Here is a 26,447-nt window from a genome sequence, read left to right as displayed (position 1 = left end):
TCTTTCCCTCAGCTGCATTTCTGTTCCTCCAGCTGAGGCCCTATAAACATGTATTGAGAAGGGGAAGGAGAAGCAAGGGTGGCCATGGATCGTTAGGTGCGTTCGTTGTAAACTAGGTGGCTGTCAATAACAGCTAATTCTTGCAGGATTTATAATTATTATTATTTTTTAATAGTGAGGTTTAAAGAATGAAATTCTATCTACAGAATATATCTAGAAGTAAACATCTCACTTTCAAAGCAGTTTGCTGTGTCAGTGCACAGTTTTGGAACAACTGGGTGGCATCTTGGAGAATTTCTGGAAGGAGATCTGCAGGGGTACCAGCCTGGTTTTATTTTCCCTTCACAACACAGCCATGGTATTTCTCTGGCATCCCTGCTGTGTTCTGTAGCTCAAAGCCATGGCTACATCAGCGCCCTCTTCCCCTGCTGCCACCTTCTTTCCCATCTCTTAATGCTAGATGTTGCTGACTGTGTGCAGTGGGGCTGTTCCCGTGCCTGCTGGTGCCAAGGACACTCCTTCTTCCTTCCCACCTTGACCCATAGCCTCCGGACACCAGACTAAAGGCTGCTGCACCCCATCTCCTCTCCTGGATGTCCCAGTCGCTTCCAATGCTGACAATTAAACCTGACTGCGGAATCTCACTGTTCGCCACATCACACTCTCCTGCTGTTTCTCCCTGTGTTACTTTGTGTTTTGATGGGTTCCTCCTTTCTTTCGTACTCACAATTTCTCTTTGCCTTATGTTCTTATAGACTTAATTCCTAGGCAGAATGTTCCCTAAGCTTCAGATATTGCTCTTATGTCAGCACTTCAGATCTTCCTGACCTCACCTTTTTTTCAGCTTTTGTTGCTGCCTTACCAGAGCCATGCGTGCTACCTGTAATGGTTCACTTAGACCACTCTCCTCTTTGTGCTCTGCTTCTGCACTCGATTCCCTCACCGCACCTCCTCAGAGTTCTGCCCAGCCTCCCTGGTGTTCATGGGCATTTTGGAAAAGACTTTCAGGTCAATGATCACAAACTGATGTTCTTTCAGAGCACTTAGGACTCTCTGGAAGATGGGTGGTGACCATGCCCACAGCAGCAGATTGGAACTGAATGTCTTTAAGGTCCCTTCCAACCTGAGCCATTCTTTAATTCTGTGGTTCCGTGATTCTGTGGTACTGAACTTCAAAAGCCATGGAAGGGTGGCACTGCCGCTGGCTGTGACACATGGCAAACCCCACATTCAGCAGAAACAGGGCCTTGTTTGTACAGCCTGAAGGCAGAAGAGACCTCAGGGTAAGACTGTCAGTGCTCTCACCTTGCAGTTCCCCTGCTGCCCGCAGTTGGCCTTTGGCTGCCATGCTCCCATCTCATTCCCATGGGCTCACTGCAGTGAGTGCAGGTCAGTTGTGAGATGTTTTAAAATTGTTCCCCATGAAAAATCAGTCTGCAAATGAAGAATACAAAGAAAGAAACCCCACATTTAAAAGAAGTAAGTTTCTTCTGGGAGTTGTGTAACCATTCCATTATATTTGTTTGTGTATATACATACATCTTGCTGTCTGTTCATGGTTCTGAAATGTTGGACTTTGGAATCTCTCTCCATTCCATTTAAATGCTTTGTACCTGTGTATGACTGGAATTGAATCATAATGGATATTTTGGAAAATAAATAACGGAAACCATAGGAAAGCATAAAACCTATAGTTTGTGAAGAGTCATATTTAAAACTAGTAATTGTATCAAAGTGTGGGTGGGAGGGAGCTGCTGTCATTAATTCTCTGTGGTGAAAAGTGGTTGCCACTGCACAGTCTGCAGTCTTCAGTTCAAGGCTGAGGCTTGCTGCCTCTCTGCAGCACAGTGCAGAGGATGCATTTTGACCAGAGAGCAAATAGCAGCATTGTGAAAAGAAATAAATTTTTGGAGAAGTTGATGCACTTGATGCCAACACTTTGAAATGCAAGGAAGTTTGAAGCCAGAGATTCTGTTTACCTTTTGATTTAAGTTGTGATATAGCAAAAGGAGAGCTTAGGAGTGGATCTGGAGTAAGGTGGTGAGTTTGTCTCCAGTGCAAGCTGAGGACAGGGGGATCTGGGACTGCTGTCTGCAATCCTGGAGCTGCAGACGAGCCTGTTGAGCAGAGCTGTAACTGAGGGGCAGCAGCTGCCTGCTCATCCACCTTCTCTGTGGGTTTTGTACTGTGTCTGCCCTGCTGCCCTGGCTCAAACTGCTGCATTAGTTATCGCTTTGTGAATGATGGCCCGTTTTGAAAGGAAGATGGCAATAGTGCTAGACAAGGGGAAACTCTCACCTGTAGTTCTGAATTTCTTGTGTTCTCTGCACCTCAGCCTGGATGTTAAACTCTCTTTTTGCCTCCAACACATAGTTGGGGAATGTGATATACTCCACTGCAGCTATCTGACGTGTTTCTAACTTTTAGAAATACCAGTTCCTATATATTTTATTTTATTTTATATTTTATTTCAATTCATTTGTATACAACCCTATGGAGTGCACCTTCCACTCAGTACTGAACTGCAGCCATTCCCCTGCATGTCCATGTACTGGGGAAAGCCCGTACATCTCAGTTCTCTCATCAGCTAAATTAAATGGTGTAAAATACAAGCAAATTCTCATATTATTTCCAATTAATGTGCTTTAAAAACAATTTATTATTCCTACATTCAGTACTGAAAGCAATTTGTCATTTAATTTCATCCCTGTTCAGCCTGCTATGGTAGGGGACCTGCTTTAGCAGGGAATCGAACTCGATGATTTCCAGAGGTCCCTTACAACTCCTACGATTGCGTGATTCTGTGGTACTACCAGAGACAGACGTTTAGTCATAGAATGAAGAACTGAAACCATTAGGTACGGTGGACACCATATAATAAGCTTCACTATTAAATGAGGGATGAAAGAAGAACCTTACCAAAATCAGTTTGGTGATGGGAGTGCTCTTGGCAGTCCTGGATGGAATTGCCAATACAATGTGAATAGCATGGATTTAGCAGTTTGGCACTGCCAACTTTTGGAAGAGGAAATACCATCTCTTTAGCAACAAGTATCTTTTGAGTGGTGGAAGAAGAAGGCTAAAAACATGCAAAGCTCTGGTCTTCACACATATGGAAGTCAGCAAATAGCTGTGAGCTTTTCATGAGGATGTACAGGTGCACCCTTTGGGAGGAAGGAGCACAAACTTCCTTCTGAGGATGCTCTGGGATGTGGAGGTCTGTGTGTGTGTGCATGGCCCTGAAGGGGACGCACAAACCTCCCTTGCTTTCTGAATAGAGTCTGTCACAGGTATCTAATCTGGGGACACAATTGGAAACCAGGGATCATGGTATCTCTGGTATGAACTGGGTGTCAGTGTGCTTTGACCCCCCCACCTGTTCTGATCATGTGTCCTCCCTGCTCCTGGTGCCAGCTGCAGACAGCTCCCTTCAGGCTTCCCTGATGACCATGTTCCTATTGGGAGGGCAAGCTCTCCCTGTGCCACTTGGACAAATGCACTCTTTGCTGGATAAAGAGTTACCTGAAGGGCTGGGCCCAGAGAGTAGTGAGGAATGCATTTAAATCCAGCTGTGACCTGTCATGAGTGGTGTTCCCTAGGAGTTGGAACTGGGGCCTGTCTTGTTCGGTATCTTTACTCATGATCTGGACAAGGAGACTGAGTGCATCCTCAGTAAGTTTGCAGATGACTCCAAGTTGGGATGAAAGGAGGTTTTCTGGAGGTAGAAAGCACTACAGAGGGATCTGGACAGGCTGTATCACTGGCTGAAGCCAGTGGGATGAAGTTCAACAAGACCAAGTGCTGGGTTCTGTACTTTGGCCACAACAACCCCAGGCAATGCTACAGCCAGCTGAACCTGGACCAGTATGCTCAGGTGGCCCAGAAAGCCAACGGTATTCTGGCTTGTATCAGAAATAGTGCAGCCAGCAGGACCAGGGAACTCACTAACCCTCTGTACTTGGCACAGATGAGGCTGCAGCTCGAGTGTTGAGTTCATTGTTGGGCCTCTCACTACAAGAAAGGCATCAAAGTCTTAGAGTATTTCCAAAGAAGGACAGCAAAGCCAATGGTGGGTCTGGAGCACAAGTCTTATGGGGAGCAGCTGAGGAAACTGGGGTTGTTTAGCCTGGAAAAGAAGAGGTTCAGGGGAGACCTTATTATGTCTCTCTACCACTCCCTGAAAGAAACTTATGGTGAAGTGGGAGTCGACCTCTTCTCTCGGGTAACAGCAATAAGACGAGAGAGAATGTACTAGAGTTTTAGACTGGACATTAGGAAAATTTTCTTGCCAGAATGAGCAGTGAAGCAGTGGAACAATCTGATCAGGGACGTGGTGGAGTCGCTGTCCCTGGAAGTGTTTGATACATGTATGCATGTGGCACAGAGAACATGATTAGTGGGCACAGTGGGAATGGGCTGATGGTTAAACTTGATGATCTTAGTTGTCTTTTACAACCTTCCAATCACTTTCCAACCTCTGTGATTTCTGTGCACACAGTCCTGGAGGGACTGAAAGTTCCTCTATGGCCTAGGTTCTTGCTGAAGCTCTGCGTGTCTACATCCACCTGTATTTCCAGAGGTGCTCTTCAGGATTCTCCACCAGCCAGAGAAAAAACAAACTGTGTAAATTTGTGAAAGGGGAACCTCTGAATCAGCAGTCCCACTGGTGGGCCCGCAGCCTGCCTGGTGGAGCAGTTCCTGTTCCCTCCCCAGCAGCAGGCTGGTGAGCAGTGCCAGTGGCCACGAGCTGGTGGGCTGATACAGTGGGCTGTGTGTTGGAAACCTGGTGCTGCTGCTGCACATTATGCATTTGGAAAAGTTTTTTCTGGATTTGTCAAAACCCAGACCTCGGCTACAATGTCACCGAACTCCCAGTAACTACAGCTGTGCTAGAGCCTTTGGTAACTGTGTCCATTGTTCAATCTTATTAGATCCCTCCCTGCTTTTTGTATGGAGCATGAGAAGGCTATCAGGGAACAAGCAATTCTTCATGTTCTATGAACACTCCAGAAATCAAAAGGGGCTGATAGAGAATATATGCCATAATCAACCCACGCGACACCCATTCAAAGTCCCATCTCCAGCAGCTTAGGAGGCACTGAAGACAGTTTGTCCCAGTGACCACCTCCTGCCCCCAGCTTGTGTCAGTGCTCAGATTCAAGTGCCAGCAGTGTGCACATGCTAAGGTGTGACAACTCATCAATAACAGAGCTGAAGCATTAGTGAGAAATGGGTTTAAGCTAAACAGGCAGTGAAAGAAAATACCAAACCAGCAAGCTGTGTAACTTAAATTTGCAGCTTTAGGATTTGTTTATTTTTTTAATACAGATCTTTTAAGATTAGTCCAGTTTTTATTTGGGAAAAAAAAAGCAAAAAAAAAGCAAAAAAAAAAAAAAGCTATGCTTCCCCTGAATTTTCAACAGGACTGTTGGTTGCAGATGTGTCGGTACATAGATGGTCATATTTAGATCCACCCTGTTCTACTTTAAAGATCAACATGATGTAGACACCTACTGTCTACTGGCAGCTAAACAAGGATGTAACTTTCTTCACAAGTTCTGCTGAAAAGTGGTGACATTTAGCAAATGTGTACAAGCTTGTCTAGGTAAGACAAGAGTCAGATTAATTAGACTTCAACACTGCACAGATGACAAGCCACGAAGGCACACCTCCCTGTGTCAGCACTTCCTACCATTAGCACAAGCTGACTGATCAATCCTCTGCTGTTTTTACTTTCACTTCTATTGCATTCAAGACTAATGACAACTTTCTAGCATCACTAAGATAGCCATCCTTAAAGATTAATGAAAGTTGTATTGAAAGAGCCCTGGGGAGATGGGTCTCGGTTTCCTAGCTAGGCAGCAGTGCAGTGCTTTTGCTCTTTTTTCTCCATCCCTTGCTCTCTTCCCTGCAGTCTCTAACTCCTGGTGTTGTCAAAAACTGACAAAACAGTCCGATTTACCTTTTAAATGTGTATTACAATCAGAGATATCATTTTTTAACGCTTCTGATTATTTTTGGAGAAATTAAATCTCTCTGCCCCAAGCACAGGTTAGCAGATAAGAAGCCCTCTGTGTAGTATTACTTGATCTGCAGCTTCCCCTTTCACCTTTTGCACGCCCACAGGTCTCCCTGTCCACAGAACATACTGCTCAGCACTCCTCAATTCAGCCTTTTGCCCAGAAAAGCCTTCTGCTTTTCTAGAACTGCCTAAAACTTACTACTATCAAAGCAGCTCTTAATATCCTGACTTTAAGCTACTTCTCAGGCCAGCCTGAGTCTGTAATTTTTACTTCACAGAGATTTGTTGATGAATTGGGTGCATATGCACAATCTTCATCTGAATATGACAGCAGCGCTGAATGTTTGGCAAAGTGCAATTTTTAGATCAGTTTTCCTGAAGAAGCATCATTTCACATCCCGGTAAACATGGTGACAGATTTATGAACTTGTAAGGATCTTTGTGTATTACATTTTGATGATTAATACAGTATAGGATTATTTAATGTACATTTAACAGATTAAAAAAGAAGCTACCTGTCTATCTGACAGATTTTAAAGAGTGTTCAGTGGGGAATAATCACTCTGTTGGCCACAGAGCACCACGGTGTGATGCTACAGCCAAAGATTTCAAAACAAATGCACAGGCAAAGGGCATTGAGGCAAGGGGCTGCTGTTAACTCTGCACATAGCTTTTATGGAACTGACCTTTGTCAATGCAGATATTTAGCAACGTGATGTAGGAAAGAGTTTCAGCACTGTTTGAAGTTATGTATTTTAAAGAATCATAGAATCACAGAATCATTAAGGTTGAAAAAGACCAGTAAGATCATTTAATCCAATGGAACATCTATCCATCCCCACCACATCCACTGACCAGTCCCTCAGTGCCAGATCCACATTGTTCTTGACCACCACCAGAGACACTGACTCCTCCTCTCCCCTTAGCAGCCCGTGCCAATGCATCATCACTCTTTTGGAGAAAAAATTCTTCCTAATATCCAACCTGAAGAAGAAAGCACTGGCACTGAACTCTGTGACACTTTTCAATCAGAAACTTTCAATGGGTATCAAAACCACAGTAATATTTAAGCCATGTGAACTAAGGTTTTTTCCTAAAAAAGAATTAAACAGCAGCAAAACACACAAGACACTGCTGTATGCCATCTTTGGTCCTTTATTTGCTATGAGACACATTCTGAAATATAAAAAACACTCAGGAAAAAGTCTTTACAGACATCACTTATCATTTTGTACACAAAGTTCATCCCTAATACACTTGTGTTCAGTAGTATCACTGCTGTCAAACAACAGGTATGTGTTGGAGAAGCTGTAATATTGAAATTTGGTGTAATTGTACTCCTTTTTGGCAACTTTTGAGGCTTTAACAACAAGTCTGCATTCCACTGTAATTCCAACTGTGTACCATAGAGTGCTACGTCTATTTTGCTTTTACCAAACATCATGCTTTTACCAAACAACAAGCCAACAACTGCTCTGGGCAGTACTTTGTTTATGTATGTGCAACAGTGCTGTTCTGCAGCTGCATGCTGTAGGTGGAGAATGTAGAGAAACTTACTAAAGGCCTAAGAAACCGAGGTTGGCTGAGGACAAATCTTTGTGAAGCACCCTGGATTGCAAAACATGGAGGGATTTTAAAAGGAGACAGTTTAATCACTTAATAGAGCTCACTTCATTGTGATAATGACTTAAAAATTGCTATTCCAAAAGAGAATAGGTGCTCTCTAATAAACGAGATGAAGCACAAAATCTTATGTCAAATATGATAGAGATATATTTAAGATTTTTCAAGGATATGGAGTCTGCAAACATGATTATACCTAAAACTGAATACGTACAAAACTGACCGACGTTAAGAGCATAGTAGATGATCCTTACTCAAACTGAGAGAACATAAGGGAAAAATAGTGCCATCATATAATTAAAGGCTGATATTGTACATCAACAATCTCTAAGCTAAAGTTAGAGGTAGAATATTATGATGTAATTAAAGAAAATTTTAATACGGCTGGCATACTTTGCATTCCTTACAAACTATGTATGCAGTATTTCTTTCATCACAACCTGCAACAGGGAATACTGAAGTTTGTTGATAATTATCTTCACACACAACAAAAGCTTTCTGAGTGTTGCTTTTTCCAACTCTTTCACTGTAGGAAACGCAAAAGGGCACAAACAGAAACAAATCCAGTATGAACCAGCCCTCTATTCTACCAGAGCAGGCTGTTCTGCATGCACACATAAAAATAATAATCGGCCACTAATGAACATTTGTAAAGAAGGTCTGGTTCAAAGACCAACCCCGTCTGAGCATCTTCAGTAGATTAATTGCTATGAGATCGTATGTCTCTGCTGCAGAAAGGCTAAATGGAAGTTCTAATGTGCTGCAAGCCAGCTGCATCAATGTAACTTATTCCTCCCAGTCAAGCAACATCAATTTCAGAAGCAGCTATTATCCATACCCTTTCTTTTAAGGTTCTTTTTTTTAATACTACAAATTGCTACTATGGAAGAACTGGAAACGTTGCTAATTAGTACCTTTCCTTTGAAGGCTAAGATTTTGAATTATTCCTGATCTTGTACCAAATCCATTAGAAAAGATCAGTTGTCCTTATTCTAAAGCAGCATTTCCTTCTCTTCCTTAGGAAGGGAAAAGTTAATCTTCTACTAGAAGTGTATATTCTCAGATTTTAGTCTGATCTAAATTTGTACCAGATCTCTACAAAGATGCACGGCAGGAAGGATAGTCATTGCTGTATAAATCTGTGACAAGAGCTCTCCAAAATACGCAACTCTTCCACATATCCAACCTCTCGCAGCATAATTATACAGCTCAGCTGCCGCACGAGCCTCAATACCTTTAAAGAACAGCACAGGATTTTCTCTATTTCTTAATTAATTAAAAGGACCGTCTGATAGAATATGTAGCATTCAACGCTAAATTAGGTTAGAGGATTAGTTTAGAGGATTTATCATGTGTAGTTTGCATGTATTCACAAAACAGAGAACAAAATTCTCACATTAAATGGCCTGTAATTTTTAAGGAGATTCATACTTAGTGTCAGAATCTGATGCCCAGTACATATTTAAACCGTCTTGTCTAATCCTCAGCAAATTCCCCCGCCAATGCAGATAGATTTATACCACTACTACTACCAGCGTCTGGATTGGAGGAATCCTAGGGGTGTTACCAAGATGACTTTATGCACTGCCAACGTATAGGATTTATCAAATCACTCCAAGCCAGCATGAGGCAGAGCAGAGCTAGTGACATCATCACTCATGCTGAAGGTGCATTTGGTCCTTTACAGCATCACTGGCCTGGAGGGCAGGAAGATGCCCCGGTCATTGTAAAGCTCCAGTCAGTGACACCCACTGGAGTGCTGAATAAAACCCAACTGAATAGGCCAGACTCCTCAGGTTGGTCTGCATAAACAAATGTGACCATTAGCACCCTGGAACATCTTTGTGTATACCAAACTAACAAAGACAAGGGAAGTGCTACTACACTGATTCTGTAAACAAAGTTTTATTATCTTCTGTTTTTAATTTTACAGGATTTTATCCTAACTTTTGCAAGACGTGTTTAGGTAAGATGCAGAGAAGACATCTGTTTTCCCTGCATTTTCGTTTACTGAAAGACAGTTAGAATACTGGTTTTGTTAAAATGCAGTAAATTATGTAGGTATGCACTTTTCTAAGGGAAAAGCTGCTTGTTACATGGTGTGTAACTCAGTTTAAGGTGTTCTACCTTTAGAAACCAAACTGAACTATGGCACGAGACTGGTGACAAATATTTCAAAGACAGAAAAATTAAAAATTAAAAGAACACAGCAACTCTTGAAGTGCTGTCATGCATCCAGAGATGTCTGACAATGAGAAGGTATTGTGAGTGGACAGATTTTGCCACATAATAACATGCACGGCTGTGACATCTGTACTTCAGTTACCAGAACAAGTATCAGCCAAATATTGTAGGTTAGCAGTCACGATTTAACCAATGCAACTGGTTATGGAAGCTTCCTATGGAAAGGATTTAAGCAAAGAGCTTATTTGCCTTTACCACAGTTTCCAGAGTTGCTAATAAGGCCTTCATCTGTTCTCCAGAAAAAGAACACATGTATGCAGATACCTCTTCAATAAACTGTGGTAGCTTTTGAAAAGTTTCTAGCTCTTTAAAGTATGTATCTACTAACCAATGTGCAGGAAATGTATCTTTCATCTTATGGCTATCAGCAGTCTTTACTAGAAGCATATTTGAATCAGCTACCTCTCTGAGAGTTAAAGTAAAAGGCGAAAACAGATTATAAACAGAACAAAAATTGAGCAGCATCTTGTTAAATAAAACCAACCACAATTCTTTTTGCTGACTGCTGAGCTCTTGTTGTATACGTTTGTTGAAACTTTCAATTTTCTCTTCCGGAAGAACAATGTTCAGAAGTTCTTGTTTTACTTGTAGGGACTGAACATAATCCAGTGGCAATTTTCCATTGGAGTCCCTGTACTGTAGAAGGACTGGTCCTGTAGGAAAAATACAAATATGAATAATAACACGTTCTGTTTGGCAGCTGAGCAAGACATTAGCGTTTTGGGTTGGTGAGCTTTTTTTTGCCAGAAACCAGAAGTCTCTTTAAAAAAGTAAATGTGTTAAATTCCTTTTTGCACTAAGTTATTATGTTCATGCAACTGATGAGGTAGACGTTAGCAACACAATTTAGATGCAGAGAAAAACATTATAACAGTTTCTTTATGATATTGTTTTACTTTTCTCCCTGGCTTTCCTGTACTGAAAAATGAAGAATTATTATATAGAACTGTAAAAGAAATTAAAATCTATCTTATCCTAAAATTTCAAGTTGCAATACACAGAATATGTAAAAAGTTAGCTGATGTTATTACTGATGCACATGATCATCAAGGATTTTACAAGCTAGGTTAATTGCTGACACTGTCTGAAAATTAATGGCAATTTACTATGACGGTCTTTACCTTCCTGGGTGATGCGGCCAATCTGGTATTAGGCTATGCAGAAAGGTAAACCATTGAGATAGGAAGCCTAGTTTTCCTTAACTAAGGTACAAATTCATTTTGAGCAGGTCTCTGCAGAAATTACCATAATAAGTAGATTTAAAGTAAGGAAATGAGACATATCTTACTTGTTCAGAGTATAGTAAATTCTTTCAGCATTTCCTGTTTTTTAGTACAGTGAAGCTATTAAACAGTTTACAGTATGTCTTGTAAGTTTAAGAAAAGCCATATAAAAAAATGAAGTGGGTTGAAGCAGCTTTAGGCAATGCTTTTCAAAGTTGAAAACAACATAAAGCTGCTTGTGTAAATCTGGGTTACTATGCTAAAGCAATGATGCAATTTTATAACTTCATATGTTTTCAGAAATGTATTTTAATTACTAAGTAATTACAACTTTTTAAAATTACTAATTAATTACAATACATGACATATCTCTATTACAGGTCTTAGCTTTGCTATGATTGAAGCTGCAGATATAAAACATAACTTTTGCAAGTTAAGGATTTCTTTAGGGAAAGAAATGGAAGAAGCTATTGCATAGATATATTCTAAGTTATTGAGCTGACTAAATACAGACTGAAAGGGTAACATGCTTTCTACCATAGTCTTGTCAGCTACTTGACAGGCCAAAACCCAGAGTATGACAAAGGCAAAGATAAGGGTGAATGCAGCCTTACAGTTGCCAGAAAACTTTGATGAATGCAAGTGCAAGTAGAGCTCTTCCCCTAGGACAACAGGATCCTATTCCTCAAAATAGCCTGCCCATCTGTCAGCGCAATGCCACTTCCAATTGAGGAGCTGGGCTTACGGCAGTATTGGCTATTGCATCACTTAGACCGATGGAACTGAGCCCGGTATTGGCTTGGCATGTCAGATGCATGGTTCAGTAGATACATAAAACACCTGGGAGCTCCAGAACTCAAGCTCAGCAAACACAGAGAGGTAGACCTGCAGAGGAATGTATCGATCACGAGCCAGTGCTTGCAAACAGACAGAAATAGCCTTTAGGGGGCAGGAGAAGACTGTAAATACAAAGGGTCATATGCCAAGAATGAAATAAAATTTTGTTTCTGTAGTTTAGTTAAGCAATAGGCCATCTAAATACAGTGTATTATTTTACCTTAAGGCTATAGACGGAATTATCTTTACTGAAAAAGTTTAGACTCATCATATCATGCAAAGAGATTAAATTGACACGGTAGGTCAACAGTAAAGATAGTGCAAATTGTCATTTTAGTAAACAAATTAAAAGAATTTGATATCAAAGATCAATCTTTTGTTTTTTCAAAAACAAAACATTAATTATCTTGATACAATCCATTTTGAAATGAGATACAACCGGTTTCCTGTCACTGAACAAAAAATACTGTTTAAAATATTTACCATGTGTCCACCTAAGGGACAAAGTGTTTTTCTTAGAAACTAAGACATCCCTCCCACTATTATCCCTAAACAGCAGTTACCGCAATTACAATATAGATCCCTTTCTTAAACTAATTACCAAGCTAATTGTGTTCTTCAAAGACCATCTCATTAATTTTCATAAATGCTGAATAACTTTATATTGAAATATGTGATTATAAAGAGATTGAGTGATCTATTTTTGCATTACAGTAAAAATAGGTCAAAATAGAAGAAAATCCTTAGCTTTGCTTGGTTACTAGGTAATTTTTATCTTCATTAGTTACTTAAGAGGATATAGTTACAATGCAAATGGAATAAAATGCAGAATAAAAACATTATTGTATTGGGAAAAAAAGTGAAATCTCTCATTAATTTCATATTTGGCTGATCAAGATAAGTGTGAGAACAGTAATACTTTTATTGTGACCAAGATAGCTTGACTTGAAAATATTTGAAAATAAATATTTCATACTAACACTTTGTTTTACGTAACTATTAATCAAAGCACCAAAAACTTTATATGCCCTCAGAACAGGGTTATTTCCTCAAACCAGGTTAGCATAAATGCACTCACCCCCATGCTGAAGCAGCAGCTTGCCAATTTCTATATGTCCATTTGACAGTGCATCATGCAAAGGAGTCACCCCGTCCACTTGACTGAGCAGGTCTACCTCTGGACAACGCTGCAAAATTTCACTGACACACACTGTGCTGCCATGGTTACAGGCTTCATGCAAAGGCGTCCAGCCAGCATAGTCTGAATTATAAATCAAGGGAAGTTTTAAAACAGCAGAAGTAGTATTAAAATGTTAATAATGTAATTCATTAGACAACTAAACAGTTTACTTTTTAGTATTCATTACGGTCGCAGTGGTAAACTGAAAAGCATCTGATAAAAATTAAATGGTATTTTAAAAAATTGATAGAAAACGTGATGTTAAAACACATTTCAGCTATAAATTAGCCTTCCAGCCATTTCTGGTATGAAGTCCTTATTTTGTGTTATTTAGAATAATGCAGTGTTTGCAGTATAAATGCAAACTTCACTCTCAGAAGTATATTAATACAGTTCCTTATCTGGATTCTTAGTTCTGTAGAGAAAATGAATAACTTACCTTTAGAATTAATGTCTATTCCAGGGGAAGAGAGAAGCTGAATCAATCTCTCCACTTTGTTTCTTATGCAAGCTGCATGCAGGGCTGTCTGTCCTACCATAAAAAATTAATAGATTACACTAAGACTAGGCAAGATAGCAACTAAAGAAAATAATCAAAGTGCCTGGAACTAGGAGACCTGGCTATATGCCAGAAAATTCAATAACGAGTAAGATTTTCCTTTATCCTGTTTAACCATCTTTTAAGAAAATTCAAAAAACAAAACAAAAAAAAAAACAAAACAACAACAACAACAAAATCAAACAAAAAAAAATCCCTCCCCAAAAAAACAACCCACAGAGCTTCTGTTCCACCAGAGATCCAGCAATGAAATCATATTGCAAATGGTTTAACACAGGAATTATATCCCCCTAGTTCAAGGTTTAAAGCTTCAATCACACTATAAAAGCACCAAGAGATCACAGAACACCAAAAATGCTGGGTTTTGAAGCAATAAAACTTTAGAGTGCACTTGCCCTCCCTTAAATTTATTCATGAACCTACGTTAAAATGTATGGTTCTTTTTACACAGCATTTATACCTTAATTCAAATGAATGTTTCTGGCTAAGCACGAGTGCCTCTACACACTCAAATATAATTCAGAACTTCAAATCCGTTAACAGATGGTTTGCTGTTTCTCAATAGGCTGTCTGACTTGGCTACAGTAGAAAGGGAGGGGGGAAAGAGAGAGAAACGAATGAAAGGGTCCTAATAATAATAATAATAATAATAATAATAATAATAAAAAGAAAGTCCTCTGAAAAAAAATTCCAAGCCTTAGTATCACATAATGCAGAAGTGTGAAAAACTGAACATCAAGAAACTGAGAACTGCTGGTTGTATGTAAAAATACCATTAGTCTCCACATGATAAAAAGTTCAGACCCATTCTGAACACTGTTTTGCTTTCACTACATGATTAGGTTTGAACAAGAGCCAGAGAAGAATCTTGAAAGGTGAAAGATGATGCAACAAACATCTTAGAAATGAAAAATATCTCAGGGTAAATCCCTCGGCATTTGCAATAAGATTAACATAGTGTATTTTGTTATATCAATACTTTCATTATATCAATCTGTCAGCTTCATACTCATTCTTTCAACAGTAGATACTACCTAAATTTTGGCAGGGAAAGAATAGAAAAAAAAAAGCATTTTTTTGTTTTTGTGTGGTTTTTTTTTTTTTTTTATGCCTAGTCCTTCAGCTCACTTTTCTTTCTAGAAGACAGCCTGTAATAATTCACATCAATTTTACTTGCAAAAGCAATAAAGAGAAAGTGAACCAATTTTAAAAATGCATGGTCTGGCTCTGTTACTGAAGCGCACTTAAATCCCGAAAGAGAGTGAGGTTTTTTTTCTCCTTCAGTGTTTGTGATACAATTCTGGTCATAATTTTTTGAACAATCCTGGGTTGCTTTTGCCAGATTTTTCTAAGCCTGGATGTCATGATTCATATAGCTGTGTTTTGAGTGATACAGCTAAATTTCTGATGATATAGATGAGAGTTCTAACAAGTCATTCTGTTGAGGTAAAGCCTCATGTAAAGCATAATTTATTTTGTGTAATAAGTAGGAACTGAATGAATTACTGCAGTGCTGTTTTATTCCTTAGGTACTTGGGTTCCAGTACAGCTAAGACAAAAGCCAAATGCCTTTCATAGTCTGGGCTGAATGCCTGGAAGAAAACAGTCCATATGCTTAACACAGCTATGTAACATAGCATACTCCTCAGTCTTTGTTCACAAAATGTCTAGGACTGAAAGCGGTGAAGACCGAATTATACTTTCAAATCAGAAGACGTTGATCCTACCAAGCACAGGTTGAGGTGGATTAGCAAAGTAAGACGGGCAAGACTGGAATGAGTTCACACAAGCTGTACACGGTATTTAATATCTGGCGGGGGAGGGGAACGAAGAAGGCAGCTTTTTTCCACCATATATACAATTCTTCCTTTCAAACAGACATTAAAAAGAGGGAACAAGAACCATATGAAAATAATTTTTGGACTTAGGCATTCATCAGGTCAAGATTTTTTAATCTGAAACCGTCAATTCTAATCATATAGAGTCTCCAACACAAACTAGATATATGGAATACCTTTAGCATTTCTCCTGTAAAAATGCACCTCTTCAGCCCAAGGGAAACAATTCTTTTCGGTATCTGAAGCCTTGGCTCTCTTCCTTGTATGGCACTTATTGTCTCTGAAAAGAGAGCTAAGGGGTCACATCTAAAATCTCTATTCCATATCTCTTATATGTGTACTTTGTGACTTTAAAGTATATAAACATCAAACTTAGACCTATGAATTTCAGAGTTATTTCTAGAAGGTCCTAATGACGTAATTTTCACGTCATTTAATTATAACTGTATTTAATACAGCAATAAAATTAAATTATCTATGATTAAACTTTTTTAAAAGGTAATTTTGTGGGTTGTTCAACTTATCTGTATATCCTTTACATCAAATATTGGGAAAATATAACTACTTTCGTTTGCATAAGTTGAGAAGGAGGAATGGGAAGGAAGGGGGAATCCCAGCCCAGAGGTTGGACTATAGGTTTAAAACTGAGCTTTCTGTCAGCTGTAGTAATTTGCAGACAACAAAACAGGTCAAATAAAGTTCAAGAAATGTGTCAGGTCAGAAGCTGTCCCCCAGAGCAGAATAAAATTGGTGATGTTGCAGGCATTACTTACGGTAGATCAGGCAGCACTTTGACTTGGTTCTGCTCTTCACCATTTAGCATCTGTAATGCCCTCTGAGATGCAGGGCATGGCCAATGCCCTATTTTCTTTGCTTTATGTACTTTTCTTGTCTCACACATCCCTAACTCTCGCAAAGCAAGAAAGTAGGGACCGACCTGTTGCAAAAGTAACATTTTAAGTGACTTTGTAATGTAGTCTATTTTGCTGTACTTCTTGTAAAACTGCCGTCTACCACCCACACCCTGTTGCACCTTATTTTTTATAAACATGATCCTTACATGACTTGTAAGGATCTTGAACCGTATAGTCTACTGTAATCTGTATAGATTGCTTAATGTCATTTCTGTAATTTATTTATTTTCTTAACTATTGTAATTCACACCTGTAAGCTGGCCTCTGTGGTAAGTGAAGTGTCTGGAAAATGGAAAATTTTAGATCTCTTTTTATTCCATAGCTAAGATTTTCATCTCTTTAGCTCAACATAAGACTGAAGCAAAGCTAACTGATTCTAAGCTACTTAATGGAAGCACGTACAAGTTTTCTTCTCCCAGTCCATGAAGAAAAACTCAGGGAATCATATGGCAAAGAATCACTCCCCTCTTTCAACCCTTCTAAGCTGGAAGCTGGAATAAGCTTCTTGACACTATGAAGGCAATCAGCTAGTTAGTTAGCTTTATGGTGCTCTTTGTAAAAATTTTGACTTCTTTCTAGCAATATAGAGCTTCCAACCCAACCTTACACCTCTTTTTAAAAAGTCATGCAAGTTTTTCGCATAGTCCTGTGAGGGAAATCATTCAATAATTATACGATCATTAGCTTTCATTAAAGAAGCCTTTGAGTATTTAAGAGATCACCCACAATTCTGCAAGTCACTTGCTGTAGAGGGACTCTTTACATGCACTGTACAATTACCAACAGCAAGTAGGAAAGCACTTTCTGGATATACTGAAAAATATAGTTGATAAGATGCTGTGTGACAAGAGGGTGCAAAGTTGGACCATAGTTGATACTTATTGTATGGAACAGGAATAAAAAAATAGTCATGCTAAGGAAAGCCACAAAGATCACATGAAATATTTTCAATCCCTTCAAAACTTTTTTTCAAGTAGAAGCAGAGAGTGATCAATAGTCATAGAAATACTAAAAACAGTAATTGTTGCTGTGTATATGTTGACAATATTTGTTAAATACTAGATCTTGGTTATTCTTAAAATTTTGACATTTTTTTGTTCATGTTTTGTTTCTATTAATAAAAAATAATCTCTGTTCAGAGTAAATTCCTGTAGTTTGAGAAAACTTAGGTATGGAGTAATTTATAGCAGTATAACTTTGTCTTTCTCTGACTTTATGTATACAATTTTAGGTCATATAGCAAGTTATGAATTACTTATTCTTATTAGTCTTTACCATTAAGGTTACTGCAAAGTGGCTCCAAATTATTCTTCCATGGTCTCCCTGACTTGTAACTGTGGTCTTCCTGCCAGTGATTGTGGGTCTGAGAAATTCAATTTTATTTCAAGTCACAATTTGTGACTTGAAGGCAAGATAAAGTCTACAAGTAGGAGAAAGTTTTTAAGAGGACAAATTCATAGAAATATGCTCTGGTTCAGAATCACAAAATTCTGTATCTAGCAGAAAAATAATAGACTGTCACCTCTTCAAAAATCTGAAGGCAAAAATATCCCTGAAAAACTATGCAATATTTTGCATTTTCCTTAATTACAAATATAATATTGCAATAAATCATTCACATCAAAGATTACTTTGAAAGTCTTTGATTTTGACTTCTCATGATAGTTGCAGCAGATTAATTTTACAACATGTTACCAATTCTTTAGCAAGAAAATTTCACCACTGTTTTGAGCCCTGCCCCCAAGAAAAAAGAAACACAAATGCAGCAGTTTCCACAGGTGGAAGCGTATACGTGCAGTTTACGAACATGATTTCACACCACAAAATAAAGATATTTTCCAATACTTTAATTAATCTAATTATTTTTGAAGTGCTTAAGTGTGCTAGGAATTAAGGAGCTTAAGTGTTACTTACTATTTTTTGAAGAGAAAGAGGTTCTGTAGAAATAGTTACATTCCTCTGTAAACACATTTTTTTAAAAACTGCTTCAGCAACAAACATTTGAAGCCAGAGGGACGGTATGGAACAAATGAACATTTTAATATCACATACTGAAAAATCTGGATGAAAGCAAAAAGAAGAGAAAGAGCCTTAAAATCAGTATATACAAACCTGTACACATGTAGTTGTCCAGAATATATATCTTACTGACTTTTAATTCTTCAACTGCAGATTTATAAGTTATTTTCCTTGAAATTTACAGTAGTGTTATTAAAACAGATTCATCCATCACCTGACTAGAAGACCAGCTATATAGAAAAGTCATCTTATCTTTGCATTTAAAATGCAAAGAAACACTTCTTACTATGCCAAACACTCAGAAAACACTCAAAATATGGTATTTTAAAACTTATAGCTTGATTTTGAGATAAAATTATTCATTCAGTGAAAATATGCAAGTGATTTAATTTAAAATTTCAATAGACTTAATACAAACACAATTCAGGTAAAAGAAATATGTAAAACGAAGAAAAAAAATCTGTTTAAGTTATGGAGAGGAATTCTATATTAAAAGTGATCTCATGCAAATTCCAACATTTTTCAGATGAACCTATCATCAGGCTTATCTTTGGCCTATCTCTTTTTTTTTTTTTTTTCTTTTGCTTTGTTTTGTTTTGTTTTTTAGAAAAGGAATGGTGGGTACTGAAGCATACTGTACTGCCGTAGTGTTAGACTTCTGAGAAATCCTCACACAGGAGCTTATCAACTAACACAATGAAACGGAAGAACAAGTTTTAAGGGAACAGATGTCTTCTACTCCAAACTGACAAAATCTTACAAGAATTCTGTTTTAATTTTCCATTGTCCAACCTGTAAAGATCACCAATTAGTAATTTTTATTCTTTATATCCTATGAACACTGTTTCCATGCATACTCTGAATGGATGAAGAAGCACATAAAGACACTGTTTTCCATTTGTAAGCAAGAAAGTAATACCAAAATTTATTTACTAGATTTTTCCTAATATATTAAAGCTAGAAAATTCTGGAGACAGTGCAAAAGCTATAGAACTAAAAGTCCCATTGATTTAAATACTATAAAGTCCAACTGATCTGTTGTTTTTTTGTTGTTGTTTTTAACCTAAGACACATTATAATGTGCCTAAGAAATGTTATAATGTTCCGTAAGAAAGACCAGAGTGGAACTATTTGGCTAGAGAGTAAGATTTTAGTTTAATTTTTTTCAGGACAAATCTTTTGAAGTGTCCAGGTAGAAGCACCAGCACTTTAAATCCACACCTGTCTCTAGAGAAAATTATGACTGAAATCAGGATAAAGAAAAGCTGAGTTACAGTTTTCCAAATATTTTCTAATTAAAAACAAAACAAAACAAAACATGGAAATGTATTTTGAATATGTAATAGGGAAACATCGAGCAGTTTTTCTAAGATTATTCTTTGGCCAGTTGAGTTCCTCTTCTCTACATGCTGAAACAACAGATACTGCAGAGGATATCCTATTTCGTTTTAGTCATGACATTTATATTTATCTAGCATAATGTTTAACCCTGTTTTCTATTTTACACCAATACCTACAGAGATTTATTTAAAAGGACTTTAATCAGAAAGCAGTGCTATTTAGTCTTTGCTTGGAAGAGACGTACAGCCTGCCACATACACACAGATATACACAGACCTAAGCAGAATTTCCTGCATACGTATGCATCACACTGTACAACTGCATGGCTGCAAAACAAAGTATAATATAACTTGAATGCAAACTGAGAATTTTAATTGAGGGCTTCCTTAGTATATCTGATTAAAAGATTCTCAGATGCATTTCAAACACTCACCATCACAGGCAGTGGCAATATAGTGTGCTAAATCATTAGCTATTTGATGGAACACATTTCTGTCCATAAGCAAAGCTGAGACGATCCAATAATCCACTACGGTTCCAAGCATTGCATTTAATAGATAAGCTATTTCATGTCTGAAAGCCTAAAAGGGAAAGAAAAGAGTATCTAAGGATCTGTACTGTACAGTAAATTCAAGCTGATAATGTAACAGTAATGACACTAGAAAACATCTTCAGATAAAAGCCCACTGTGTTGCCGTATCACTTCTTCACTGGTATTTCTTTTTCTGCTCAAAAGTCAACTGCTGAAACTGGGTCAACAAAACTAATTATGTCATTGAGGCCACATCAATTAAGATTTGGAGAAATACAAGTTATTTTGAAATATGATTTCTAAAACACCATGCAAATGGTGTTTTCTTATCCTCCTTGTTCTAACACGATTCTCTTTTCCTAAAGTTACCATCACAAAATCTCTCCTGCACCTGCAAGAAAGGCCAAGTGCAGATAAAGAAAGCAAGGAAAAGCATATGCATTGTAGTGGGAAGACACGAAATTAATGTCACAAAATTAGCAGAACTACCTAAGTACCATCGCTATGGAGGCACTTGAGCACCTGCTGCAAAAAGAGAATGCATACTTCACAATGGACAATTTTGGATAGGAGGGAAATCAAACCAAATACATGTTTATTGGTCAGTTTTTGACTAAGGAATAAGAAACAGAACCTTTCTGTCTTTTGTTGTGCTCTCACACCACAATCAACAGTTCTTATACTCTTTTGAGAACAAAACATGTTCAGGGTTGGTTTAAAACTTTGAAAGTATTTCCTCAGCAGCTGGAAAGTGCCAGCGACTGAAGTAGTTTTAGCTTCATCAAGAACACAAAGGCAACAGAGACACAGATGAAATTTATCGTAAATGGATTACAAAATCATTTGCAGAAAACCTACATAAATACTGTTCATACAGCTAACAGACTTCCTTACTATTCAAAAGAAAAGGAATAAACAGAACTAGAGGGCTGCTCTGAAAGTAACGGCTCCTATTTTATTATACTGGCCCAAAACATCTAGAGGCGGATGTTGGTGGTATGCAGTAGGGGTGGAACCTTGCCACCAATATCCTGTTACACGTTGCTGCTGTGAGACATACGGCAGAAGACGGGCAGTCTGGCAGAATGGTGACACATGGAAGTAAGTATGAAGCAAAAATGAATTTCTGCATGAGAAAATGGCACCCACTGACATTCACTGATGCTTGCTGTATGTTTATGGAGACCAAACAGCGGATGTGTGGCACAGTGTGGCAGTGGGTGGTGCATTTCAGCAGCGGCTCTCCTCCTCTGGTGCAGATTTTTATGATGTCTATGTTGAAAAACAGTCCTCTGTAACTGAGAAATTGCTCTAGCAAATAGCACTATTGTGCCCTTTGTATCTATTGAAGTTTCCATGGAAATAAATAGGAGGCATTAATTTCAGAGCAACAAATAGATATTGCTTGGGGAGGTGAAGTAATCCACATTACTGAAGGCTTTTAAGGACTACTGAGACAAAATCTGTCAGTAATGCGATCTCTGAGACAGATCTCAGCTTTAACTCCTTGTATTTTGTTCAGCTCTGTTTGATTTCTGTCACTGCTTTTCTAATACATTGTCTTAAACAATGAGATTTCTTAAGAAATGGAAGAAGAGAGAACACTGATATGGCTAGCCAACATCATTAAAATGAATTTTGCTTCAGCTAGTATTTAAAGATTTTAAAAGATGTATTACTCCCTATCTTCTCAAAATAATTCAAAACATCTCCAATGTCTTGGAATTTCCCTTAAGTCACATACCTCTTCTCTTCATCATTGGGCCCCAAAGCAAAATACTGGGCAAATAATCCTCAATAGTTTTCCATAGGAAATAAATTACACAGATGCAGCAAATAATGAGATTTTTTAAAAGAAGTGACAGAGTCAAGGACATACGTATGTAGTCTGATGCAGGTAGATCTGAAGTATTTACATTGTTTTGCTTAATTTCTAAACCACAATATTGTATCACTTGATCTGTGAAGTATTTTTAGGGGTGGCTGGAGGGCAGTAGATTGAACTAATGCCTGTAAACACTGCAAACATTAATGCTGTTTCACAAAGTCAGACACATAGTTGTAGTGTAAATCTCGCTGATGATACATGAGCTGCAACTACCTTCACTAAGCAAAGTATCTGCACACTGACAAAGACAACCTAGATAATGCCAACTGGTACAGGCTTAGCTGATATTTTGATAAATGGTGTAAACCAAGATCTCCTTAATATCTTGAAATAAACATCATTACAAATGAGAAAAAAATAATAATTTACTGCAAGTATCTCTCTTTAAAAAACACTGAAATATTAACATATCAAATGTTTTTCAACCACAAAAGAATATAAACATAGTAATGAAAATATATGTGTACATTATTAGAAAGAAGAATGAAACAGTTATTTCCATTTGACATGGGAATTGCTACCATGTGCGACAAAGCTTCATTGTGCAAATAAAAAGCTTCTGCTTTCAAACTCAAGAGGCCAAATCTTAAAAAGTCACTTTTACAGCTCTACAACTCTGTCGTTGTTTTAAACTTGCAGTTTTCCTTAAATTTAATTGATATTGTAATGATCAAATTGACATAAAGAAAAAAATACCTAAAACAAAAACTTCCAGCAACAATATTTTTAGAATATAAGAAAAAATTCATAGAAAGCTAAGTGATCCCTGTATGCAAATCAGTAACAAAGTAAATTCAGAAGAGCCACTTGATTATTTGTACACAAACAAAAGTAATATTTAGAACATTATATCAAAACTCTTATTCTGAGTAGAAAAAACAAGTCATGTATAAAATAACATAAGTTTCTATGCTATTGCCAAAGGCAATTTTGGATAAAGTAAAAATACTTCTACGTGAGAAGTCTTTGTTTACACCACAATTTAGTTAAATCATGTGATTATTGCTCACTGGAACACAAGACTCCAATCAACCAAAGTTGAGAATATTTGCAACCACTGACTTTGGCTCTACCATTTATTATTTGTCTTTTAACCAAATGTGAACCAGTTAATTTTTAACATTTTGTTCCTTTATATATCATCAGTGAAATTGTTTTTTAAACTGAGTGTCTCTCTTTTCCTTATAAAAAAGTACTTTAAAATTCCTAAGAATAATGTACTATTACAAACAGTAGTTCAAAGTATTCCGAAAACATTCTTAACAGAACTGCAGTTTTATTTTTACTCACAATACCCAAGCGGATCGGGTTGGCACTAAATTCATTTTCTTCACAGCAGCCTCTGTGGTGCTTTGCTTTGAATTTGTTCCCAAAAGAGCGTTGATAACACACAGTGTTTTTCTTATTTCTGAACAGTGCATGCACAGCATCAAGGCTTTCATATTTTTCCAATACCTGCTTGCAAGGGTAGGGAAGCTAAATGGAGAAGAAAGCCTTGATGCTTACTTTCTGGGGATGCACAAGGGACTGGGAGAGGACACAGCCACAGGAGATGACCTCATCTAACAAAAGGTATGGTCCGTAACATATGACATCATACTCAACATGAAAATCTTGTGGGGAAGAAGAAATGGGGACATCTGGAGTTACAGCATTTGTCTTCCCATATAACTGCTATGTGTGCTGAAGCCCTGCTTTTCAGGAAGCTGCTGGGTGCATGTCTGCCAATGGCAAGTAGTGAATTAACTCCTTATTCTTTTATGGTTGTGCGCACAGCTTTGCTTCACTAACTTAACCATCTCTGTAACTTCTCATGACTTTTATTGCCTTTGCCCTTCCATTTCTCTCCCCCATCCTGCTGTGGGGAGAGTGACTGTGCAGGAGCTTGCCTACCAGCTGAGGTCAACCCCTTGCACCATACTTAGCTAACTGAATAACATCCAGTTAAGCAATTTTTTTATCAAAACCCTCTTCTCTGCTGTTAGTGTTGAGAATCAATACTATCTCATCGAGAAAAAGCACTGAAGTGGGAAGAGACTGTTGACTGTGTTAGTTGTATCAGTACAACTGATGACTGCTAGCTTGGCAAAGGCAATTTCTGTACTGCTGTTCCATTTAATGCTTTTCTCAGTCAACTACAGTGCCCCAGCGAGAGAGGTTTTAGTACACATAAAAGTTCTCATTGGAAAGCTTTTAAGTCATAAGAAAATTCATCTTAACTTTTTCACTTTGAATTACAAGAATTTTAGAGATGCTTTTTAGAGGTTTTTTTTTTTTATGAGGTGCAGTGTTTTTAGGGTAATGCAGAACTCTGAAAGTGCCTAAAACATACTTCCAAGTGTTAGAAAGGACATCAGAACTATGTGATATGATGCAAATAAAAAAATTGAGTGTCTCTCTTTTATGCTTTGTCAGATTATGTAAGACCAACTTATGAATGGAAGAAAAAAAAACTGCAGCTGTGGGAGGAAAAGCATTTTGGATACCATTACAGATAAAGTATCACTGTGAAAAGATGCAATAACTAAATGGCTACTAGATACCCAGTGTTAAAAACAATAACATGTTTCTAAGTTCCAAAGCTAAGTTAAAAGCTATGTTTCAAGAAACCATGTTTCTCCACCAGTCCTACTTGCTTTTGAACTGTGTCATGTATTGAATTAGTTCTGTGATTCTGTGACTTCAACCCGATATCCAGTATTGATTTAAAAAACCTTTAGAGTAGGAAAGTCTACATTCTTTGCTTCTGCATTTTTATCTGCAAGGATAATTTCCTTTTTTTCCCCCCCCCCCCCCCATCAAGTTGTCTCGGCAGATTAACACAGTAACGAGTGAGGGCATTGAAGTTCATGTCACTAATTTTATTTTTTATTTAAAACAAAGAAAATTCTATTTAACACAAAAGCAAATCACAGACTCACAAAGGAACTTTGGAGATCATCTAGTCCAACGCCTAAAGCAGGTTCTCTACAGCATTGGTAAGATTCTCTCACAGTCTTCTCCAGATTGAACAGTTCCAGGTCTCTCAGCCTTTCCTCATAAGGAAGATACTCCAGGCCCCAATCATCTTTGTGGCTTCTACTGGGCTCTCTCTAGAAGTTCTCTGCCTTTCTTGAACTGGGGAGTCCAGAACTAGATGCAGTACTCTAGATGTGGCCTCACCAGGACCAAGTAGAGGCGGAGGATCACTTCCCTCACCTGCTGGCCATGCGCTTTTTAATGCAATCCAGGGTACCATTGGCTTTCTTGGCTCCAAGGGCACACTGCTGGCTCATGACCAGCCAGGACATGCTGTCCATCAGGACACGCAGGTCCTTCTTCACAGAGCTCCTCTTCAGCTCCCCTAACTTGCATGTGATTATTTCTCTCCAGGTGTAGGACTTTACCTTTGCCCATGTTGAACCTCATCAGGTTCCTCTCCACTCAACTCTCCAGCCTGTCCAGGTCTTGTTAAATGGCATCAGAGCCTCCTGGTGTGTTAGCTACTTCTCCCAGTTTTGTAATATCAGCAATCTTGGCATAAGTCCAAGTAATTCAAGACATTGGATGCGACTGGACCCAATACCAACCCCTGAGGAATACCACTAGCTACAGTCCTCCAGCTAGACTCTGTGTTGTGTATCACAACATTCTGAGCTCTGCCACTCAGTCTGTTCTCAATCCAACTCACTGTCCACTTGCATATCCCACATTTCCTAAGCTGATCTATGAGGTTATTACAGCAGACTGGGTGAAAAGCTTTGCTGAATTCAAGGTGCACTATCCACTGCTCTCCCCACATTTACACAGCCAGTTCTGACTTATGTGTATACCTATAGTCTCGAATCTATGTAACCATAGTCTTTATAGCCCTTTTTCCTTTTCTTTTTCTTTGTTTCTGATACAGGCTATGAGAGACCTCAAAACAACTACAGAGTACTTATTTCAAGAAAAACAGCAGCTCTCATTCAGAATTTCAGCATGAAATTTCTTACTTACTATAACTGTTTCTGGATTGCTCTTTTTACACATATCCATGTATGATTACATAAATACATTACATATTTTTTTTGCAACAAATCTAGAGGTGAAGAAATATATACAGATATGTTTCTTCCCCTATAGTGCTGACTTGCTACAATCTCTTTGAATCACATAAAAATGGATGCCTCTTATCTAAATATCTAGAAAAAAAACAAAACAAACCTCACTTTTACTGCTTAGAAATGAATTTGTTAGACTTGGTTC

The 26,447-nt window shown here is 38.1% G+C and overlaps 1 protein-coding gene across 4 annotated transcripts in view; it reads right to left on the bottom strand.

Annotated features, from left to right (window-relative positions):
• Positions 1 to 7,157: 7,157 nt before the first annotated feature.
• SLF1 (SMC5/6 complex localization factor 1) overlaps positions 7,158 to 26,447 on the bottom strand; it is a 42,629-nt gene continuing 23,339 nt past the window's right edge. For all 4 annotated transcript variants that reach the window (XM_085214135.1, XM_085214132.1, XM_085214133.1 and 1 more), the window contains 7 exons: positions 20,234 to 20,381; positions 18,355 to 18,500; positions 16,300 to 16,463; positions 15,703 to 15,806; positions 13,569 to 13,661; positions 13,028 to 13,210; positions 7,158 to 10,542 (listed from right to left, as the gene is read on the bottom strand). In XM_085214135.1, coding sequence (XP_085070261.1) covers positions 10,058 to 10,542; positions 13,028 to 13,210; positions 13,569 to 13,661; positions 15,703 to 15,806; positions 16,300 to 16,463; positions 18,355 to 18,500; positions 20,234 to 20,381 — 1,323 coding nt within the window. In that variant the 3' untranslated portion in view covers positions 7,158 to 10,057. The remainder of the gene's footprint in view (positions 10,543 to 13,027; positions 13,211 to 13,568; positions 13,662 to 15,702; positions 15,807 to 16,299; positions 16,464 to 18,354; positions 18,501 to 20,233; positions 20,382 to 26,447) is intronic.

The sequence above is a fragment of the Meleagris gallopavo genome, chromosome Z, assembly GCF_905368555.1.
Source record: "Meleagris gallopavo chromosome Z, MGAL_WU_HG_1.1, whole genome shotgun sequence".
Taxonomy (NCBI): domain Eukaryota; kingdom Metazoa; phylum Chordata; class Aves; order Galliformes; family Phasianidae; genus Meleagris; species Meleagris gallopavo.
The sequence above is the reverse complement of the archived record's forward strand: the minus strand, read 5'-3'. Positions and strand labels throughout refer to the sequence as shown.